Here is a 24,964-nt window from a genome sequence, read left to right as displayed (position 1 = left end):
AGAAAGTATTTTAATTCATGGTGGGAGTGGGTTGGGGTGGAACGAGTGCCTGGAGTTGTGCTGATCACAAGCTCTACAGAGACACCAATTCCTCTAGAACAGTGGCTCTCAGTGTTGGCTGCACACTAGAAATATCCAGGCCTTGCCCAAGGTAGGGCCTGAGCATCCATATTATTAGAAGCTTCTCAGCTAATTCTAAGTTGCAGCAAGATTCAGAACCATATACTGAAGTTGCTGAGACAATATGGAGGGAAAAGAAAGCCATTAATCTAGCAGTTCCCAAACGTGTGCACACAGGAATCATATTAGAAGCATCTGAAGAGTTTGAAAGGCTACTGATGCCAGTGTCTCACCGCCAGATATGTGATTTAATTGGTCTGGTATGTGGCCTGGGCTTGGGAAGAGAGACATGTGCACATCCATATAAACCACCACCAAGATCAAGATACATAACATTTTCTAGTCCCCAGAAAGTTTCCTGGTCCCCCTCTCAGCCAGTTTCTCCCACAGGTAGCCAGTCTCAGCATCTATCACCATGGATGAGTTCTGCCTGTTTTTAACTGCAATAAGTGGGCTCACACATCCATCCTTGATGCCTCCTTGATGTCTAACTTCTTTCACTCTACAGTGTGTCTCTAAGACTCTAAGATACATTCAGGCTGTATGCATCAGTAGTTTGTCCCTTGTCATTGCTGTAGAGTGTTTCATTATATGCATGCAGTATATTTTTACCCATTCTACTGTTGATGGACATTTGGATTGTTTCCAATTTGGGACTATTGGGAATACAGCTGTCAGGTACATTCGTGGTCATTCTGTGGGCTTAAGTTCCCATTTCTTTCAGGTATTTACCCAGGAGTAGACTGTTGACTGCCCATTTTGATCAATTAATATTCACCTTGGGTTTAATCTGGGGGAAAAAATATGCCATAATTGAATAATAATGTCTGCCACACACTTGTGAGGGGAATATGATGGCTCAGGTACTTTTTATTTGTCATCCCTCCACTAGAAAGAAATATGGAGAAAAGTAAACCAGGGGAAAAAAGAAGAGAAACCAAGGAGGTGCTTCTCAAGTGTGAGTCACACGTTGCTGCTCTTCTGAGCTGCGGCCCTCAGACTGTGGTCTGCCACTTGCTAACGCTTAATTCCACGGTTGATCTACAGATATCCCCTCATGCTCTCTTGTCACCTGGGGATAACCTGAGAACCTCCAGGGAGAAAAGACGACAAGAACTAGAATTCCACGACCTCCCTGGACCAAAGGGGATAGCCAAACATGGAACTTATCGCGGTGTCAAACTTTCTTCCATTTCACCACCAGGGAGGATCGCTGCGCTGCTGCGTGAGGACCCCTGACCTTCCGAAATCTCCGCAGTATTCTCTGCCTCCTTTCGCACAGCGGGGCTTCCCTGTGGTGACTGGCACTCTGCCCTTATAAAGAAAACGGCCTGCATGCTTGCTTTGGGCACAGCAAGGAAGGAAGCTGGACAGACTCCTCCGCAACTCAGCTTGCAGTGAGAGCAAACCATTAAGTGGCTTAAGTGGTGACCGCTGTGGGCAGAGAGGGGTCTAACTGAGGTCCTAGGCCTTTGAACCTGTGGGAAACCTCCCAGGGTGAAGAAAGAGCCTCAGGGGTTACATAGCAGAAAACCCCGCCGTTCCCAAGCAGGCCCCTGAATTCTTCCTGCCAAAAAATGTTCCAACCACAGAGGCATATGATAAGAGCCAGCGAGGCAGCAGCAGCAAGCAGCCTTTATCTGGAGTCAGGATGTTCTATTCTGTCTACTATGTTGACATGAAAGATACTCTTCCAGTAGAGCAAAGGAACCAGCCTTGCTCCTATCAGCCTTTTTCTCTAAGGCCTTCCACAGTGAGGTGGTTGAGAAACAAAAACTTTTACTACATTTGGCAAGTGCCTGAGGGGTTGGGGTAGGTAAAGTACTTTATTTTTGTTTTATTATTTTTAAAAATATTTTTAATTGAGTTATAGTCATTTTACAATGTTGTGTCAAATTCCAGCGTAGAGCACAATTTTTCAGTTATACATGAGCATATGTATATTCACTGTCACATTTTTTTTTCGCTGTGAGCTACAAGATCTTGTATCTATTTCCTTGTGCTATACAGTATAATCTTGTTTATCTATTCTATATATGCCTGTCAGTATCAACAAATTTTGAAATCCCAGTCTGTCCTTTAACACAGAATTGAGGGCATTTCGCCTTCTGTATACAGTGGACTGCAATGCTACCTGCAATGCTGCAATGCAGACCTGTTGAATTGTACCAAATGTTTTTTGTTTTCTAAAATAGACTGCAGAATAAAAAACTGGCATTGCTTGCTGCTTTAGGGACAGATAGAGCTTGATTGTTGGAAAATTCTCAGTTTGAACATTTGTGGAGTTTGCCTTTCATTGTTACAAAACTGTAAGCATATTCACTCATTTTTCATAGCTGGCCCATTTTAGAGCCAGAGATTCATTTCATCTAATCCTCTTATTTTATAGGAGAAACTGTCCAGAGCAGTCTGACTTGCTGAGTGGGTACTAAAGACAGTTATGCCTCACCGGATCCATCTAGAGCCCTGGGGGCCACCAGCTTTGTTCTTTCCGCACACCAGCATTTTCCAAAGCATGTTCCAGAGAGCACTGAGCCTGCAAGGACCTGGACAAAGAAACCTTCCCAGTAGTTTGGGGAAGGCTGCACATTCTCTCCCCTTCCTGGGCTCACAAACCCACTAGGCTTTGTGACTGCTTCAGGGAAGTCTGAAGGTGGAGAAACTCACTTAACCTCGTTTGAGTCAGCATCCACCAGACTCAGTGACAAGAGAATTTTGTCTTTAATAAAATCTCTATCCTATAGAAATGCTTTGTGAAGTGCTGTGCCTTGCCATGCTATCACCTGTACCCAGTGCTTCTCTGTAGCTCATATTCAAAACATTTCTAAAAGCCCTTATACGTATGTCCTTCACGTTAAAGAAAAATTAAGGATTTGAGTAGTGAGGAAGGGATCTGACATCCTCTTGATATTATTATGTCAATATTACTTTCTCTTTTAAGAGTAATAAAAGTTCACTAAATGGCACCTAGAAAATGAAGGGAAAAGGAAAAAAAAGACATTTAAGATTTCACCAACTAGACATCACTGTTACTTCATTTCCTTCTGGTCTTTTTTAATGCATGGCAGCTTTTAAATGATTGTAATCATACTGTGCATCCAACTTTATCTTGAGCTAGTTTCTGATCATGCACATGATTTTATCAATCATAACTGATTTTTACAAACTATGTTCAGTGAAGAGAAGCACTGGTCTAAAAAGAGGGACAGTAGAAAGGACCTTGCTTCAGTTCATGGAGACACCAACATAGGGGCCTTGGTGAAGACCTGGAGATGTGGGGAGCAACAGACCCTGAGCTCAGGGAGACTGGAAGCCACGTGGAGGTGGGGCAGACCCTCCCTTAGGATGGAAATAATTCTACCTGTGCAAATGTCATAGGTCCAGGCCTCTGAGTAAGTCTCTCTCAAAGTGAAAAGAAAGACAAAACTAGAACATCAGACGACCTCCTTCTATTCCTGGCTCTGCAGAAGTGAGATGTTTGACCCTCTCCTCATTTCAGAAAACACCCACCCTCACACTAGCCTACTCTCAGTTCCCCACCAGCCACAAGGCTTCTGTTCCAGAGCCCTTGCCCAGAAGGCCCTTCACCTGAGATTCCAGCCTTTCCTGACCTTCCCAGACTGGATTCTACCCTCCTAATCCATGTCTCAGAGTGCCTGTATTTTTCCTCTAAAGACAGCACTTATCACAATGTGTAATTACATATTTATGTGGCTATTTGATTAATGTCTGTCTTCCCTATTATACTGTAAGCTATATTAGGGCAGGACTGTTTTGCTTACTATGGTATTTGCAGCAGCCACCATCATGCATCCTGCTAGATGTTAGGTACAAAGAAGGAATTCAACAGACAATTATTGGATCACATGAATGAATAAGGGGGGTTAGAACTATATGGTTCCTAAACTCCTTCCAGTCCTAAAAGATGTTAATATTTACAGTCTGATTTAAAGTAGTGTTGCTAGGGCTGAGTTCCACCCCTCTCCCCCTCAAAGCCCCCAGAAGCCAGGTAACATGGACAACAGTGTGAACTAACTTCTCTTGGTGCCTTCACACAAACTGGTCCTTCAGCATCTTTCTCAAAAGTCCCTGTAGCTTTTAACGGTAACTTAGCACGCTCATCAGTCCGTCTCAGTGAGCCCTTCTGAGTAAACAAAGCTTATCCTTCTGAATGTGTCTCTAGTACCCTATAAACAAGTCAGGGCCCCCAAAGCCACAGCGATTCTGGGAGGGCCTGTAAACAATTAGAGACTATTTTCTTCCTTTCTTTTCTCTTTAGCTGGAGTCACTAGACCTTTCATACAAATGCTGTTTTGTTATTGTCTGTAGTTTTTATTTTTTTTTAATTGTGGTAAAATACACAGAACATGAAATTGACCATTTTAACTATTTTTAAGTGTATAGTTCTGTGGCATTAAGTACATTCATATTGTGTAACCATCACTACCACTCATCTCCATGTGTTGTTTTTTAAAATCTGATGGAGTAAAAATAAAATAGATATTTTCCAGGAGTATCTGAGGTTGAAAATTGATGCAAATTCTTCTAAACGCTCAATAAAAAAATAAAATTGCAAGTGCTTATTTAAGAACAGCACTTCAGTTCCCGGTGAAAAAAGCAGATGCACGGGGCAGGCCACTACCCTTTAGCAGCGGATGGCAATCCTGGGCGCACCAGCTCAGTGACCACAACACACTAACGGCTAAGGGCCTTTCCAAGAGCTTGTCTCCCCCAAAGCAATGCTGTCAGCTGGTCTCTGCTGAAGGCTTCTGATGTGCTGGGCACTCTGATCAGCGAGTCAGCAGTGGTCTTCCATTCAGTCCTCACAACCACCCTCCAAGAAGGTACCATCTCCATGTTACACATGACGAAACTGAAGTGCAGAGAGTTTACTTGCCCAAAGTCTCAGAGGTAGAAAACAGCAGACCTGGGCCTGAAATCAAAGCTGTGTGGTCCCTAAGCCAGCATTTCATGGAAGTGGCAGCTCTTAATTAAGGCGTGTGGTTTGGGATGGGGTCAGTTTGGTGTCTCTGAGAGAAACATATGGGGTCTGTGTGTACCAGAGTGTGGAATGTTTGTTCTAAAGGAATATCTGACACATCGCTAACTGCCAGCATTCAAGCTGGCAGTAAGGAAGTGTGAACCAAGCAGACCTCAAAGCTACCTCCTCACCTAGGTCCACCAGGACAAAGGGATTTTCCCAGTGGACATTTAGGTACAGCTAATGATTCTTCAGTTCATTAAGGCCTATCTATATGTATTTTTAGTGTGGTCATTGTGTATCCACATGGTAGTGGTTCCCAGACTGTAATGGCATGAGAATAGCCCAGGATGCCTGTTACATGTGTAGATTCCCAGGCCCTACAACCTAGAGGTTTGAACTGAGTAGGCTCTGGGAGTGAGAACAGGCAACCAGGATCCACAGGGGATCCTGAGGCAGGGGCCTGCCTCCCACACTGACAAACTCCTGCACGTGCTCTTCCTAGCCAAGGAGGGAGCAGTTTCACCTGTTCAAGATGCTCACTCTAGTCACTGAGTCAGCAAACTTCTATGAGGCAGCCACCAACTCAGATGCTGTAATTTAACATTTATTTTGTGACTATTTGGTTAATGATTACCTCTTCCACTAGACTAAAAGCTCCGTGAGGTAAGGATTTTGCCAGTCTTGCTCACTGCTGTATCCCGTAGGGCCTAAGGTAGAGCAGATGGGCAATGACTATTAAATGAATGAATTGAGTAAAAGAGTAATAAAATAAATATGTGCAAAGACAAATGAAACCTAGTCCTTGTTCTCAACATGCTTACAATCTGTGTAGCTGGGCGACTGAACACATCAGTAAAATAAAGCGTTCCTGTGCTCTGTCAGATGTGGCCCAGGCATGAGGCTGTCACCTCCCTGGCAAGGCTGTACTCAAACTGGGTCAGGCAGGAAGGTGATAAGACTGGATCTTTGGGACTGAGGGCTGACCTGAACTGGGCTAGACAGGGGCAAGTCAGATGAGAAGACACAGGGCAAAAGATAAGTGGAGATTTGTCCCCAGGCAGACAGGCTGCAAAGATGATAATGATAATACATTAGCTGTCAATCACTGACAGTGGGCTAGCCCTCCTGCTCCACACTTCACAGCACATTTACTTTATCCCGCTTAATTCTTACAGTATCTACAAGGTATCAGTTATCAGTTCTGTCTTACAAATGGAGAAACAGGCTCAGAGAAGTTATGTCCTGTGACTATAAGAACAGAGCTGAGGTTTAGACCCAGGCAGTGTGAATCCATGGCCCATGTTGTGTCACAGGACAATTATCCCTGTGATAACACAGGGATGAAGAACCATAGGAAGTGGGTAGAGACAGCTGAGTCTTTCCATCTATGAAGCTGCACCAAGAAAGGCTTATGGTCACCGCCCTCTTTAAATAGAAGCATGGAGAGGTGGTTCTCAACATTACTGTCCCAAGGTGTTCCATCTTTATCTCAAAAGGTCCTCCAAGGAATCTGATCACTAAGCTGGTCAACCTAAGCGTCTTCTCACATTATCTCCTTAATGCCTTAATTCCACAGATAATGCCTTAGTTCCAGCCTCATCTGCCTTGTCTACACGATGGCAGGAACATCCTAAATGGTCGCTCCTCCTCTAATCTGCTCTCCAGCCAAGAGGAATCTTGAGAATACATTTCTGGGCATCATCTCCCTGTTTCAAACCATCAAAGCAGTGGTTTGCAATCATGACTGCTTGTTAGAATCACCTGGGAAGCTTTTGAAACATACCAATGCCTGGGCTTCACACCCAAAGATTCTGATTTAATTGACCTGGGGTAGGGCCCACACAAGAGTATTTTTAAAAAGCTCCCCCTGGTACTTTTATATGGAGCCAACCTTGAGCACTACACAGTTTGATGGATGAGATGTCCACTATTGAGTTATGCATACTAAGCTCAGACTTAAATCTCCTCTCCCACCATTGCTTCCTGCCCCATATTCAATATTCCAGCCATACTGAACTCCTACTGATTCCCCAGGATCACTTGCTATTTTAAGCTGCCACACTTGGTATGGCCTTTGTTCAGAGCATATCCTACCTCACCACCTGGCAAATTCCTTAGTGTTCCTTATTACTTGGCCCCAAGGCCACCTCCTCTACTAGTCTTCACGTGATCAGGCACAGTCGGTGACTCCTTCCTCTGGACTTCCACAGCACTGAACCTATCTCTGTATTAACACATCTCTGTTGTACTGAAACTATCTGTGCAAAAGACTCTCTCCCACAAAAGAACAACAGATATAATGATGCTTCAGATACCTATTGTGGCCATTTCACATCTTCTTGACCAACTTTGTCTCCAGCTCCATCTGTACCTTCTCATCTATTTCTGCCCAGAGTCTTCTATCCTACTGCCTGGTAGTCACCTGTCGTACCCACATAGCCCCTCTGACACATGTGCAAACCCAGAAGTGCCAGGGAGTTAACAACCTATGGGGGAATCCTCGACTGACAGGGGATGAGAACCAGGGGATGAGAACCAGGGGATAAATCCCCAGGGCAGATGATTCTGAAGTGCTTTCTCCACAGCTCTTCAGAGGGTCCTAGTGGGATCAGGCCTCAGGTGCCCAGTGTGATGACCCACTCATAACACCCTCTTTGGATGGCTTTCCTTCCTTCCCTGTTTCCCTGACACCACTTCCCAAAATAAACATCCTGCTTTTGGTTCCTGTTGTTTGGAAAAACCAAGACAAATGGAAAGAATTTTAGTCTTTAGGTCAGAAAATTGGGTTCTTGTCTTAGCTCCACCTCCATCTTGGGTAAGAGAACCTCAAGGACCCTCATTTTGTTATCTATAAAATTAGGACAATCTTTCATTCCTCACAGCATTCCTGGGAAGAAAAAGTAGAAATGTGTGTGGAAATGATTTATAAACTACAAAGCACTATATAAAGCAATGTTATCACTATGCTTTAGGTAGAACTCTTATACTATTCAACCTTTAAATGACAGAATTCCTCACGACTTGTCTTTTTCTTTTCTTACTTTTTACCCACTTCCTATGATCACATCAATTTCCAAGGCTTCAATACATTATTGACATCAGACACATATTTAGTCTAGATCTGTGCTGGTAAGATAGCCACTAAGATAGCGAATAAGGTAGTCACTAGCCACATGTGGCCTTGAAATGTGACTACTCTGAATTGTGCTTCAAGTTAAAAACCATACTGGAATTTAAAGATTATGAAAAAAAGAATGTAAAATATCTCAATAATTATTTTGATGAAATCTTGAAATAATCTTTTGGATGTACTGGCTTATAAAAATATATTACTAAAATTAATTTCACCTCTCTCCTTATACTTTTTTAAAATGTGGCTCCTGGAAAAATTAAAATGTGGCTTGCAATTATATTTCTGTTCAGCAGCACGAGTCTAAAAGTCTCTTCTCTGAGGTCCATATCTGATTGTCCAACTGCTTCTTTGATGTTTCCCCTTGGATGTCTAATACCTCAGAAACAATTCTTCAAAAACAGAACCCCCAGCGTTTCCCTCTTTCCAAACTACTGGAATAACCTCCTACCTCATCTCCTACACCTGCTCTTATCCCCGCAGCTAGAGCAGTCTTTCCAAAACACAAATCTGATCATGTCACTGACTTCCCATTGCTTTTAGGATAAAAACTAAAATCCTCAACCTGACTTATAAGGCACTGCCCTTACCATCTCCCTTACCATCTTTTTTTTTTTTTTTTAACGTATTGAGTTACAGTCGGTTTACAATGCTGTGTCAATTTCTGGCATACAGCACAATTTTTCAGTCATATATGAATATGCATATATTCATTTTCGTATTCCCTTTCCCCATGAGCTACCACTCCTTACCATCTTTATTCAACACGTGGCACACTTGCTCTCCATCCAATTTCTGGGAGGTATCCCACTACTTCCTGCTGTGAGAGTCTTGCTCTTTCGCTTTCTTTCTGCCTGGAATACTTCCTACTCATCTCTTCCCCAGGTGACTTCTAATCATCCTTCAGATATTTTTGCTAATGCTATTTTTTTCAGGGAAGACTTCCTTGGACCCCAAAACTTTCATTTGCTAACACTCATCACAACTGTAATTAATAATTTGAGTCATCTATTAAACATGTTTCCTTCCTCTGACCGTATGCTCAATCATATCTATATTGGCTTCCTAATTGTATAGCCCAGGACCTGACACAGATACTTAATAAATAATTGTTGATACATAAATTCATGAGCAAATGAATGAAGAGGTACTGAATAAGGTATAGTCATAAAGAGATGATTTTTTAAAACAAATGTACCAGATACAAATATCCAAAAAGTGTTTTCTTTTAAATCATCATTTTTGGAAGGAAATACATTTATTTCAACAAACTAATCAAAACAATTTGGGAGCTCATGATATTGGGATGATCCTGGTATTAGAGTTTACAAACCACACAAGAAAAAAGGTCTTATTTACTGTTCCTTATTTTAGATTTTATACAATGTTTTATCAAATACCTTATTCATCATATTAGTTTTGAATGATTTCAAAGATATTATCAGAGTATGCTCTAAAGTAGCAATGTCCAACAGAACTTTCTGCAGTGATAGAAATGTTCCACATCTGCATTGTCCAATTTAGTGTGAGGCTACTGAGCACTTGAAATGTGGCTAGTGCAACTGAGGGAGAAATTTTTAATTTTATTTGATGTCAATTAATTTAAGTTGAAAAAGTTGTACGTGGTTATTAACTATCAACTTGGACAGCATACATAGCTTAAAGCCATCACCAGAGACAAGTATCTAAAATATTTTTGTCCTCAGTATATGCCAAGAATCCTATTAAAATTCATGTATAGCCTCAGCAAATTACTAGTTTGCATATATAAAATGATCTTTGTGTAAAATAAACCAGTAACATTGCTATAAAGATTCTCTTCAAATGCCAAAGACCTTGTTCCATTTTTCCAGGCCAACAAAACAGAATCACAACAGCCTTGAAGATGCCTATCACAAATGCAGGAAGGTCACCCATGACCACAAGTATTCACTGGGAACACAGAGCCCAAGTCTGTCGTGAATTTTGCCTCCTAGGCAGTCTCCCTCTCCAATGATGCAATAATGAACATGTAAAAAGGTCAAATCAAGAAAGCAATCATGTACTTTTGGAGCTGGTAAACAAATAGCAGAACCACGATGTCATGAGGCTTCAACTGTGAGTGAAGTTTTGCCAAGAGAGCCCACGTCACTCAGTATTAAAAGGCAAGAGACCACTGACAATGAGATAGTATCAGCCTTCTGTGCTGACAAAGGGACTGCTGTGCAGAGCCCCACTGGGCTGAATTTGTGTGGCAAACAGATGCCAATGTAACATCTAGGCCTCTGCTATACAGCAAGTGACTTGGGTAGGTGGCAGTAGTCTCAGAGACCTGGCATATGCATCCACCTTTCCAGACTCACAGTTTAGTATCTTTAAATACAAGAAAATATACTTCTGCATATGTATTCCAGGGCCTCCTGGGTCAAGTTAGCTTCTGGATATGTCACCACCCACATGTATGTATGCGTTCATTAGTATATTGGTCTCTGAGCCCTTGTAGATTTATTTACTGTAATTCAAATGAAAGTTTAAAATGGTGTATTTACAGTATAAATTTAAACTTACCTACATTCTTTCAAATTAATGGATTAAATAAAACAATGACCATATGACAAGGTACTTGCAAGGTATTCATGTCTTGGAAATTTTACTTTGATGAATTTGAAAGGGAGCAGAAATAAATCACAGCAGAGTTAATGACCCTAATTATTTTTAATGATATTAACTAGCTCTTCAAATATGGAAATTTCACAAGGAATCTGTCCATCCATGAATTCATTTCAAATTACTATATTTGATACATGTAAGTATTCTCTAGGGGCTTTTTAAAAATTTATTTTGCTGCTTTATTTAATATTTTAGAGATGAGGAACAAGTCTCCTCCACAATCTTTGACTTCCACAGTGCTTTATGCAGAGCTGTCTAATAAATTTTATTACTTTGGTGATAGCGACAATAATGGAAGGACAAAGAGTGTGGTGTTCAATAAACAAGGAGTTCATTGTTCCCACAACCAAACAATGAGTAAGCAGAGATAGTACTAGATCATAGAATATTAGCACAGTAAAACACAGATCTGGATGTGGTGAATAAAGCATTTGTCTATGTTAGAATATGGTTTAATTAATCTGCTGAACAATGATAAAGACAACCATCTTCCCACCACTAACTGATTCAAGGTGTTCCCTCTTCCAGAATGAGCATCTGCTGCCATTTACTCGCTAGTCCAGTGGAGACTGACTTGCTCCTGGGCTTCCAGAACCTCAGCACCTCCTGCCCCACCCAGGCCCCCTTTACTCCCTGCCCCACCCAGGCTCCCTTTACCCCCTGCCCCACCCAGGCCCCCTCAAACACACGTGCACACACAGACACACACGCACGTACACACATGCACGCATGTGCGGGTTTGAGTTACCTTGACATTTTCTGGCAATGGTTTGTTCTGGACCAGCCCCAGAGCAAGCAATGCTATCACAGCGATGATAGAAGAGAAGCCAAGGATGCTCAGTATGTTTCTAGAGCAAAATCTCTTCAGTTCAGACTCTAAAACCAAAAGCAGAAGAGAAAATATCAACAAGAAATCAACAAACACTGGGGGGAGGATATAGCTCAAGCGCCAGAGCACATACTTAGCATGTACAAGGTCCTGGGTTCAATCCCCAGTACCTCCTCTAAAAATAAATAAATAAATAAATAAACCTAATTACCTCCCCCCTCAAAAAATAAATTAAATAAATAAATTTTTTTTAAAAAAGAAATCCACGAACACTGATTTTCTTCCCCTTTCTATATGCTCTGTGCTGGCTTTCCGGCGACAGCAAAGATACATAAAAGCTGATCTTTATCCATGAGGCACTGGCAAAGTAATTGGGAAATAACTCAAGAACAAAAGGGTTTGTCTGTACTGTGATGAAAGCCAAAACTAAGTTAGTGGCTGTGGTAAGGAGAATAGGCAGAATTAGCTCAGTGATCAGATATGGGTTGAGGAGAGGGAAAAATCCCCAACTGGCAGTTCATTTAATAGGTTATATAGGTCTATCAAGGTTTAAGTAACAAGTGAAAAAAGCAAGGATAGCCCTCTTCATTTTTTAAAATCTACCAGAAAATGATTACAATATTAAAAAGTACTTGGAATACACCATCAAACATCAAAATCCCTCTACTTCATGACACCTCCTGGTTTGACACACCCCTTGCACTTCAACCACACTTATATGTTAGGTAACTGGTAACAGCATGGAGGCTGTGGAGTTTTGAACATTTCATCATTCACATTCTCTTATCTATCCTGTTTGTACCTCACAGTCATGGGACATAAAAAAGCTTCAGAAGGAGAATTCTATAAAAGGCAAATTTCCTTTGACCAGGATAAACACAGTGTACAGCAGAGGTGAACAGGAAATGGAATGGTTGCCCCATTCTCTTCATTTGCATCCTTCCTCTCTCAGCTTCCCAAACTATCCTCAAACTTTTTTCTTAGGCTTTGGGGAAGAAGATAGGATAGAGTAATAGAGAAGCATGTAGAAATGAGATGGATTCTCCAAAATAATTGGCACTTCTCTAAGGACAAGGCATGGGATTAAAATAGCTGAAGGAGGACCCTGAGTCCTCACCTCCTCTTTCTTGCTCAGCAGCACCAGCTGTGCCAACATAGGAGCACCTCCTCGAGCTCATGAGCACGAGGCTAGATTTAATCCAAAGGACTGTAACTGCCTGGGTCTCCAGTCTGTGTCCACCTCTAGAATCTTGAAATGGTTTGGACCCATTAGACCGAACAGTACAAAACTTATGAGAAAAAGTTGTAGCAACACCATTATCTATTGCTTCCAAACAAAGAAACAAGAAATGAAATATACAGCATCTCCCCCATTCTCCCTTCCCAAAAGAACCTCAGTTATGTTCAGATGCCTGCAACTTCCCCAAGTAGCCTAAACAGCTCATGGGAAGGGACTGACAATTCTACATAAATCTCATTCTCTCTCCAGTGATTGGCTCAACAATGGGTATAAACCTACTGTCAGCATAATACTCAAGGGTGGAAAGTTCAAAGCCTTCCTGCTAAAATCCAGAACAAGACAAGCATGCCAACTCTCAGTACTTCTATTCAACACAGTATTGTAAGTCCCAGCCATATCAATTAGACAAGAAAAAGAAATAAAAGGGATCCAAATTGGAAGAGAAGGGGTAAAACTGTCATTATATGTGGATGGCATACTATATATAGAAAACCCTAAAGGCTCCACACAAAAACTACTAGAGCTGATAAAAGAATATGGATACAAGAATAACATACAGAAATCAACTGCATTTCTTCACACTAACAGTGAAATATCAGAAAAGGAAAGTAAGGAAACAACCTCTTTTAAAATTGCATCCAAAAAAATAAAATACTTAGGAATAAATCTGACCAAGGAAGTGAAAGGCTTTTTTTTTATATATAACATTTTTTATTGATTTATAATCATTTTACAATGTTGCGTCAAATTCCAGTGTTCAGCACAATTTTTCAGTCATTCACGGACATATACACACTCATTGTCACATTTTTTTCTCTGTGGGAAGTGACTTATACATGGAAAAGTATAAAACACTAAGGAAGTTAAAGATGACTTAAAGATATCCCATGTTCTTGGATTGAAAGAATTAATATTGTTAAAATGGCCATACTACCCAAAGCAATCTACAGATTCAGTGCGATCCCTATCAAATTACCCAGGACACTTTTCACAGAACTAGAACAAATAATCCTAAAATTTATATGTAATCACAAAAGACCCAGAACTGCCAAAGAAATACTGAAGAAAAAGAATGAAGCTGAAGGAATAACCCTCCCAGACTTCAGACAATACTACAGAGCTACAGTAATCAAAACAGGATGGTATTGGTACAAAAACAACTTATGAATCAATGGAACAGAACAGAGAGCCCAGAAATAAACTCACAAACTTTTGGTCAGTTAATCTTTGACAAAAGAGGCAAGAACATACAATGGAATAAAGACAGTCTCTTCAGCAAATGGTGTTGGGAAAACGGGACAGCTGCATGTAAATCAATGAAGTTAGAATACTCCTTCACACCAAAAATGAAAATAAACTCAAAATGGCTTAAAGACTTAAACATAAGACAAGACACTATAAACCTCTTAGAAGAAAACATGGCCAAAACATTACCTGACATAAGTCTCACCAATGTTCTCCTAGGGCAGTCTACTCAGGCAATAGAAATAAAAGCAAAAATAAACAAATGAGACCTAATTAAACTTATAAGCTTTTACACAACAAAGGAAACCATAAGCAAAACAAAAAGATAATCTACAAAATGGGAGAAAATATTTGCAAAAGATGAGACTGACAAGGGCTTAATTTCCAGAATCTTTTAACAGCTGATATAAACTTAATAATGAAAAAACAAACAACCCAATTCAAAAATGGGCAGAAGACCTAAACAAGCAATTCTACAATGAAGACATACAAATGTCCAATTGGCACATTAAAACATGTTCAATATTGCTAATTATCAGAGAAATGCAAATCAAAACTACAATAAGGTATCACCTCACACTAGTCAGAATGGCCATCATTAAAAAGTCCACAAATGATAAATGCTGGAGGGGGCTGGAAAAAAGGGAACCCTCCTGCATTGTTGGTGGGAATGTAATTTGGTACAGCCGTTATGGAAAACAGTATGAAGATTGACTAAAAACAGACTTACCATATGATCTAGCAATCCCACTCCTGGGCATATATCCAGAGGGAACCTTAATTTGACAAGATACATGCACCCCAATGTTCATAGCAGCACTATTTACAATAGCCAAGACATGGAAACAACCTAAATGTCCATCAACAAATGACTAGATAAAGAAGTTGTGGTATATTTATACAATGGAATACTACTCAGCCATAAAAAAGAATAAAATAATGCCATTTGGAGCAACATGGATGGACCTGGAGATTGTTATTCTAAGCAAAGTAAGCCAGAAAGAGAAAGAAAAATGCCATATATCACTTATATGTGGAATCTTAAAAAAAAAAGATGAACTTATTTATAAAACAGAAATAGACTCATAGACATAGAAAACAAACTTATGGTTACTGGGAGGGAAAAGGGTGGGAAGGGATAAATTAAGAGTTCGAGATTTGTAGATACTAACTAGTACATATAAAATAGATAAGCAATGAGTTCATACTGTATAGCACAGGGGATTATATTCAATATCTTATAGTAACTTATGGTGAAAAAGAATATGAAAAGGAATATATGTATGTTTGTGTATGACTGAAGAATTATGCTGTACACCAGGAACTGACAGAACATTGTAAACTGACTATGCTTCAATAATATATGTATGTGTGCATATATATATATATATACATATACACAGAAAAAAATGGGTATATACCCCAACATGGCTCATGAGCCCCTGGAGGAAGTCTGTTGGGGCACGTCTAGGAAAAGAAAGGAAGCACCCTCTCTTCTTCCTCAGACATTTTCCATCCTGGATGGGATGACATCCAATGATGGCAGAGCAGAGATATGGAGAGAACTTGAGTTCTTGAAGGCATTTTGAGCTGCTAAAACAAATAAGCCTGATACCCTCCCATGAGACATGCTTTAATCAAATTGGAGTCAGCACTTAAATACCTTAAAGCCAAAACGTCCTAGTACAACTGTGTGGCAGAAATGTCCTTTTTGCTGCCAGGGCTCTGGAATCTGGAAATGAGCCCCCTAAGTACTACCTACCTCAGTTCCTAAAGCTGTGATATTGACAAACACAGCTTACAACAAGCATGTGTTTAAAATGAAAATTTACAAATCTAATACCCAAGGCTCATACGCGGCAGCAACATTTCTACTATAATAGAATTTTGAATGCTTTACTCTCTTGAAGTGGTCAAAAAATCTACCTATTTACTTCTTTTCTTTCTGTAAGTATGATAATTTTGATTATCTCATTTTCCTTCCATCCATTTGGGAGCTAATCTTAGTGTCCAGTGAAAATGACTGGCAAGGTCCCTGCTCTTGGAGTTCACATCTATTTGGGGAGATAGATAAATCAGAAAAGAAGTATGCAAGTAAGTGACTTCAGATCATGATAAGTGCTGAGGAGAAATTAAAACCAAGAAATGTTATAGAGTGATTTGCAGCAGAGTTGGGGTGGGTAGATTAGACTGAGGGTCAGGAAAGGCTCTCTGAGAAGGTGATGTTTGAATCTAGACCTGGATGATGAGAAAACACCAGCTATGAGAAGGAGAAAGAACATTCCAGGAAGAGGGAGCAGCAACTGCAAAAGCCCTGAGGTGGAAACAGCTTGATGTGACTCCAACTGTTTCTTCCTTTTCCTAATGAGAATATTTACTATCTCATTATTATCACTGAACAGTTGAAAGTATACTTTTCCACACTTACCCAGCTTTTGCAATAATATCCATATTATTAGAATATAGTCAAGCCTTTCATCATATTCATCTTATTAAAGACAATAAGAAGAAGAACTTGGGAAGTTTAGGAATTTTTCATACACAATTTTCAAAAACTGTATTATCAAAAAATAATGGCTAAGTTTGTTTTTCGTGTGACCCAATAGATTACCCAGAGAGGAATAAGTAAAAAACTATGTTTACTATGAAACGTGGCAGGTAATTTCCAAAAGCCCTTATCGCATGGAGGAAGCCAGGCTCTTCTTAGGAGGTGGTATCAGATGTGGGGGTCCAGGTGGACTTATCCAGGACATACTCATAAAAAGGGAACCACTTTAGTAACTGCCCCAGAGCCCTTTCAGATGATGTAACTGCTCCAGTCAAGTTTTGTTATGGAAAATTCACAATGACTGTCTTCCGCCTGAAAAGCCCTTCGTTTTCCTTGAGGATAACAAAACCATGGTTTGTTTGTATGATACAATGTGAAATCATACTTCAAAAAACAATTTTAAGAAATATTTTTACCAAAAAAACCCTAATGGCAAAGTGTTGTGCTTGTTTTTAATTGTCTCCCTATCCTGAAGAATTTAATACTGTCACTTCCCTCCCATTCTTCTCCTTCCTTATGACAAATGTGAAAGCTTTTCTGTTTAACATGAGAGCCAGGTAGGAACGTCAGCTCTTCTCTTCCAAGAGAGACAAACCTGAAGGAAACTCAAGCTTTGAGAAAACACATACTGATTTTAAGCCAATTAGCTACGTCAGAGGCAAGAAAAGCTGATTTTTTTTCATTCTTAAAGAAACAGCCATCACGATATCCAGTTAGCATCCTGTTAAAGATTAAAATTATATAATTTGTCCTTAGTCAAAATTCTGCTATACAGAGAAATCACAGCATCTTTATGTGATGATATCAAAGATGTATTATCTTAAAATCTTATTCCATTAGTAAAAAGATCTGGTGTATTGGCAGATGTGGGTTTCAGGTAAAAGCAACAAAAGTTGTGCCCTGCACTCACTAGATTTAAATTGTTTACAATTTTTCTGATGGGTCATATCTGGACCAAGCTTGGCTTGTCATATAGAGAAGAAAACAGCAAATACAGACAAGCACTAGAGAGTATAAACATCAGTGAAGTGCTGTGGGCCTTCCTGTGTTTACACAGCCCAGTGATGGAACAATCACTAAAGCTCAGGGGACTGGTCCTAATCTGACTCTGCCATTTCCCCAACTGCCAGAGTCTCTGACCTATCTCTGCCATCTTCCTTCCTCTCCATCAGGGAGTTCTTCTCGGTGACACATATTTAGATCGTTCTCACACTCAGTGGATTTAAGATCCTTTCTCAGGTGCTTCATTCCAGACCCCTTAGCCCTAACCTCTTCTATGGTGATATCCACCTCCTTGTTCCAGTCACCCCCACCTCTTCTACAACTGCCTTTCTGGTATCTCCCCACCCTAATTCCCTTTTTTTCTTTAACTTTTTAAATTTTATTTCGGGGGGGAGGTAATTAGGTTTTTATTTATTTTTTAATGGAGGTACTGGGGATTGAACCCAGAACCCTGTGCATGCTAAGCACACACTCTACCACTAACACTAAGCTATACTCACCCCCGCCAATTCCCTTTGCTATCAGGATCCATCCTTCATGTGGCTGCAGAATTCCTCCATAACTGACATTCCCAGGGCTCTTCTTGATTAAGAATTTGAGGTAGCTTCCTTCTGCTTCCCAGATGAAAGCCTCACTAGTTTACCTGGACCTCTCAGCCCTTCAGAAATTTAAGCTCTTCCCATCTCACCATTCCAATAAACAGATGTGTGTGTCCAAGATCATAATGCCTGACATTATGACCACTAGACTGTAAGTTCCTTAAGTGCAAGGACTTTTTTTTCTGGCTTCTTCAATGCTATATTTCTAGTTGAATGAATAAATGAATTTTGGATTCTGACATTTTTCAACATGAGATTTCCTTCAGTTGGAATCCTATTCCCCTTTTCCTCCACTGAATCTTTTTTCTTGTCTCCTTCAAAATCAAGCTCAATAGGAGGCTGTGTTCCCCACCATATGCTTCAAAGTGCAATTGTTCCACTGGTCCTGTCTTCAAGTGCTACCTCTAGATATTTAATGGGTTGACCTATTTCAGTTTGGGAGCTCTATAGTTGTTGTTGCTTCATTCAGTCTTTCAATTAGTCAGTCAACAATTATTTATTGAATGCATTATACTATTCACTAGACTTGTCCTAGGCTCTGAGCTACAGCAGTGAACACAACAGATAAATGTCCCCATCCTCAGAGTACTTATATTCTAGTTTGAAAGAAAAAACAATAAACAAATAGATAAGTACAATTTATAGTATGTTACATAATTATAAATGCTGAGGAGAGGAAAAAAGCAGGAAAGAAGAGGAAAGATGTGGTGATTAGGAAAGACCTCTCTGAGATGGTGATATTAAGAGTCAAGGGATTAAGGAGAAAGCATGCATATCTCTTGGGCAAGAACATTTATGACAACTGGAACTGCATGTGCAAAGGCCCTGGGGTGGAACAGTGCCTGGCCATGAAGCCAGTGTGGCTGGAAGAGTGATGAGGGGAAAAATAGTAAGAGATGGTTGGGGGGATGGTCACTGGGTGCCTTGCTTGTAGGACCTTGCAGGTTCTTGTAGGGGCTTTGCCTTACTCTTAGTGATCTGACTTATTTCTAATCATGTGTATAATTTATACTCAGCACCATAGAAGTAAACAAGGAGCCACCAGGGACCTTCGAAGTCCCTAGAGAGAGGGGGTGTGGCCTTTTAAGCTACACACCCCTGCCTCTTGAGATGTGGTGCTGAAGCACCCCAATGAAGTCAGGTCATAGGACAACCACACAGCCAAGTATGGACAGAGCCTGGTAATTGTAGGAGTAGAGTTTGTGCCAAGACCAGGGCTATGAATATGCATCCAGGAGAAGTAAACACCATATCATGGTAGGTCTTCTCTATACCTTCTAGTCTTCTTGGTGGCTCAGGACTGGTGAATCTTTGCTGAGAGAGCATGATCATGAAGGGTCGGCAAGCCAACAGTCACCAGGAGCCATCAGTAGAAAGTCAAATTCCAGAGACTTCAAAGGGGTGGCTCAAGCTAGAGCAGAGTCCAGACAAGCTCACCTTTGCTCAGTCTCTCTAAGCCTCCAACTCCTTGTGTGCAAAATGGGAGTCATAACAGTACCAACTTCATAGGGTTGCTAGGTTAAGAGTCAATGAGCTAACAATACATAGCAACCTACAAAAGAGCCCTCGCTGTATTCCAGATTCTGTCCTCAGCACTTTTAACGTAGCAACTAATCTAACCTTCACAACACTCCTGTGAGTCAGTATGATTATTATCATTTGTATCAGTTTCCTGAAGCTGCCATAACAAATTACCACAAGCTTGTCCACTTAAAACAATACAAATATATTCTCTTACAATTCTGGAGGCCAGAAGTCCAGAATCAAGGTGCCAACAGGGCCAAAGACTCTGGAGGAGATTCGTTTCTTTCCTTGTCCAGTTTCTGGTGGCCCCTGGCATTCTTTGGCTTAGGGCTGCATCACTCCAACATCTGCCTCTGTCTGCACATGGCCTTTTCCCCTGTGTCTGTCGAATTTCCCTCTCCTTTCTCTAATGAGGACAATAGTAATTGAATTTAGGGCCCACCCTAAATCCAGAATGATCTTAAGATCCTTAATTACATCTGAAAAGACTCTTTCTAAATAAAGCCACAATTACAGGTACTATTATTAACTTCATTATTGTCAGATGAGGAATCTGAGTCATAGAGAGGTTAAGTAGATTGCCCAAAGTTACACTAATGTAAATGTTGGGACCAGAAATTAAACTTAGGCATTCTGGGTCCAGAGGCCAGCCTTATAGCCACCACCCTACCCTACACCACATGACTGAAGCTTAGTACTATGCCTGGTGCGTGGTACTAGTGCTGTGTGTGGGAGCCTACTTCACCCAGAAATGAAAAGTGACTGACTCAGAGGATTTGGCTGGAGGGGTTATCTGAACTGTTGTCACCGATGACACCAGACAATGTTATACTCTTTAAAACATGGAGGCTTTCAGTCTCTGATGGTCAGAAGCTAGCAGCTAAGAGACAGGCTGGGTTTGTGGTTCTCAGTGAAGCTAAGGGACTCGCTCAAAGTTATAAAGCTTGCAAGCAGCAGAGCAGCTACTGGATCCAAGCCTCTCAACTCCACTCCACTGCCTCAACCACTGCCCTGCATTAGAGACGCATAGAAATTACTCACCTAAAGTTCTGTTCAGACAGAAAGATCTTATTCTATTTCACATCCCTCTCCATATTTTCCTAATTAAATCCAGAGTCAAGTTTGAAGATAAAGCAGTTTAATTTGGTGGGGGTTTTCCTGCCTGTTTTTAAATCAAGGAAGTCAGTACAATGTCAATAAATACATAAATGCTAAAAATGTACTTCAAGGCCTCAATGATGACCAGTTAGTTAAAGGGTGAAAGGTAAAGGACAGGGAGGGAAGACAAGATGGACATGGGCTTAGGAAACACAGGCAAGAAGACAGAGCCAGAGAATAAGAGGAGAAGGGAGAGGTGGGGGTGGGAATGGAAAGAGAGGTAGAGAGACAGGTTATTGAGTAAATAACCATGTCCTGTTCCACTGATCTCTTGAGCCACAGACTTCAGAGAAAGTTACCTGCTTTTATTTATAATCTTTTGTTTCTACTCTTTGAAGTGTTAATTAGCTGGTTAGTCTCAGTTCACAGTTCTTTAGTTAGAAAAGGAGTGCATTCATCTGAACAGAGTAGTCTGGGTGATCCTGAGCGGACCCACCAAAGGCTCAGCTTTGGATAGGAAGAGCCCATTTAGTGACCCTGGGCAGTGGAACCGGGGTAGGGGTGCAGAACAAGCTCTTCCTGCAAATCAGACTCTGTCAACCCCATGCCCTTCACTCCACCTTTCTTCTTACTGTGGGCTGTACTCTTCCCAGATTAGCAGCAAGTAACTGAAGTTGCACTGGTGTGCCTGACTTCAAAAAATGTTAATGAATGCAAAAATCAAATGCCAGCAGGGGATCTGGGTGTGGGAAATAAGGAAGCAAAGGAATCCCCTTCCCTATCTCTCCTTCTCCTCACTTCCTCCCACCATACCATCTACCTCCTCACCCACACCCCTTCCTGCCTTTTCTAAATTCTTTCTCCCATAGACTGCATGGGGCACAATAGGTCTTTATGGTCATTGTGGAATCCCATATTCAAGTACAGGGTTGGCAAGTAGGAGGGTTGCTTCTGGCAGAGTGATATCATTGAGAACACAAACAGGAATTCCCTGTGTCCCAGCAACAAGCAAAACAATCTTGTACATTAATAGTCTTTGCAATAAACACGTTGCTTCCACTACACAAATCCTCTTCCACATCTGAAACTGAAGAATTGTGCCCTGAGGACTCGACCCTTTCTCAAATCAACTGCATTTGTCAGCAAGCCCTGGTTATGTGTTTCCGCTGAGAAAGACTCAGCAAGTCTGTGCTGGCCATGTACCACCAGCATGGAGTCAAAGCGGGGTGAGGTGAACTGAGTCAGCCAGGTTGCCTGGCCGTACAGCCCCCTGTCTTTTACACCTTACATTTGTGTAAGTTCTCTTATTTCTACCTCCTCATTTTTGTACCTATCAGAAGCAAAATAAGAATATTTCTACAGCAAAATATACCATGAACAAAGTAAAAAAATGACAAGACTGAGGAAACTATTTGCAACAACTATGAAACAGTTGGTTTCCTTAATAGAGTCATTAAAATCATTAAAAAAAAAAAAAGCTCAACCCACCTAATAGAAAAATGGGCAAAAAACATGAATAGTCAATTTAAATAAAAAGAAATATATATTCTCAACATTTTAGATGCATTCTAATTACCCTACTTAAAGAAATGTAGTAAATAAAAAATGAGATACCTTTTACCACTTCTCAGAATAGCAAAGTTTGATAGATGTGTAATATCATTACACACTCATTAGTATGGAAAAAAAATACTGATAATACCAAATGTTGGCAAGTTTGCAGAGCAACTGGAATTCTCATTCACTGCTGCTAGAGATGCAAAATGGCACAGCCACTTTGGAAAGAGTTTGGCAGTTTCTTATGAAGTTAAACATCTACTTACCATATGACCAGGCAATCCTACTCTCTAGTATTTACCTCAAAAGAGTGAAGACATATGATCTACACAAAAACCTGTACCTAAATATTTCTAACAGCTTTATTCATCAAAAACTCAAAACAATCACAATGCAGTCAGCTAGTGAATGTACCTAAATTGTAATACAGCAAAATTGTATTCAGCAACAAAAACGGTATAAACTACTCATAAACGCAACACATGGATGAATCTCAAAAGCACTAGGCTAAATGAAACAGTCCAGACTCAAAAGGCTATGTATGATCGCATTTACATTATATTCTGGAAAAGGCAAAACTAAGGGCATAAATTAGTAGACAGAGGATTGACTACAAAGGTCCACAAGGGAACTTTCTGAGATGATAGAAATATTCTGTATCTTGATTGTGGTGGTAGTTAGATTACTACATACATTTGTTAAAATTCACAGAACTATACATCTAAAAAGGGTGAACTTTACTGAAAATTCAATAAAGAAATTGCATATATATCAACACAAATGTGGGGAACAGGCACTTCTTGCATGTTGATGGGAGTAAAAATTCATACAACTTCTCTGATGGGGGCAATTTGGCAATATCTATGAAAGAGCAAAGTATACATATCCTTTGACTCAAGAGCTCTACTTCTAGAAATTTGACCTGCTGATAGTACTTATGAATATATGAAAAAATGCATGTATAGGGAGGTTCAATGCAGCATTATTTGTAATAGCAATATGAAAATTTTCACTAACGGTCCATTAATTGAGATCTGGATATATAACTTCTAGTACAGTTATACATAATACTACACAGACATGAAAAAGATTGAGATCTATGAATGTTGATGCAAACTGTCCTCAAAACATTTTACACTGTTAAAAGTAAGATTGGAACAATGTGAAACAACAACATAACGCCATTTGCAGCAACGTGGATGTCCCTGGAGAATGTCATTCTAAGTGAAGTAAGCCAGAAAGAGAAAGAAAAATACCATATGAGATCACTCATATGTGGAATCTAAAAATAAACAAATAAATAAATACAAAACAGAAACAGACTCAAATATAGAATACAAACTTGTGGTTGCTGGGTTGGGGTGGGGAGGGACAGACTGGGATTTCAAAATTTGTAGATACTGACAGGCATATGCAGAATAGATAAACAAGATTATACCGTATAGCACAGGGAAATATATACAAGATCTTGTGGTGGCTCACAGTGAAAAAAAGTGACAATGAATATATGTATGTTCATGTATAACTGAAAAATTGTGCTCTACACTGGAATTTGACACAACATCGTAAAATGACTATAGCTCAATAAAAAGTGTTATAAATAAATAAATAAAAGCAACATAAAAAAAAAAAGAGTGGAGCAGTGTGAACAGTATGTTCCTACTGGGTAAAGGTATAGGCATCTCTGGAAGGTCATAAATTCATAAGGAGGCCTCACAGGACTCAGCATATAGTCATACTCATGGCTAAGATTTATCACAAATTTATTACAATGAAAGAATATGAAGCAAAATCAGCAGAGAGAAAAGAAGTATAAGACAAAGTCTGGGGGACACCAGGAGCAAGCTTCCAAGGGTATTCTCCTAGTGAAGATCAAAGGACACATTTAATTCCCCAGCAATGAACTGTGACAACACATGTAAAATATTGTGTACCAGGGAAGCTCACCAGGAACTGAGAGCACAGGGCTTCACTGGGAGCCAGTTACAAAGGCATCTACCATCCAGCATACATCAATATTTCAGACTTCCAAAAGGAAAGCAGATGCCCAGCACAAACCACACTACCTGCACAAACACTCCAGGCACAGCAAGCCACTCCCTTAATTCTCAGAATGATGAGAACCCTCTCAAAATCCAAGCTCCCAGACAACAGCCAAGGGTCAACCTTGCAGGCAGGTCCCCCCAAGGATTGAGTCTCAGGCCTGCATGTTAATGCCCTTCTGCACCGAGCGATTCTTAAAATATTTTACCATGTGACCCTCCTTACTCCTTCCCTCCTTTCCCTTCCCTTTTTCCCCTCCTTCCTCTTCCCTTCTTTCCCCTCCTTCCTCTCCCGCTTCCCTCCATAATTCTCTGAGCAATTAAGAGTTCTTCATAAAAATTTCTAAAAATCCAAAGGCTTTGAGTTGACAAGAAAGAATTTACAGAGGATATCGCA

At 40.4% G+C, this 24,964-nt stretch overlaps 1 protein-coding gene across 6 annotated transcripts in view; it reads right to left on the bottom strand.

The window, feature by feature from the left end:
* Window positions 1–24,964, bottom strand: part of ENTPD1 (ectonucleoside triphosphate diphosphohydrolase 1) — an 85,812-nt gene that overhangs the window by 26,180 nt on the left and 34,668 nt on the right. For all 6 annotated transcript variants that reach the window (XM_010974367.3, XM_010974366.3, XM_064488295.1 and 3 more), the window contains one exon: window positions 11,632–11,759. Coding sequence is in view for 2 of the 6 variants with exons in the window: in XM_010974366.3 (XP_010972668.1) it covers window positions 11,632–11,759 (128 nt within the window). In the remaining 4 variants the exon portion in view is untranslated. The remainder of the gene's footprint in view (window positions 1–11,631; window positions 11,760–24,964) is intronic.

The sequence above is a fragment of the Camelus dromedarius genome, chromosome 8 (assembly GCF_036321535.1).
Source record: "Camelus dromedarius isolate mCamDro1 chromosome 8, mCamDro1.pat, whole genome shotgun sequence".
NCBI classification, from domain to species: domain Eukaryota; kingdom Metazoa; phylum Chordata; class Mammalia; order Artiodactyla; family Camelidae; genus Camelus; species Camelus dromedarius.
The sequence above is the reverse complement of the archived record's forward strand: the minus strand, read 5'-3'. Positions and strand labels throughout refer to the sequence as shown.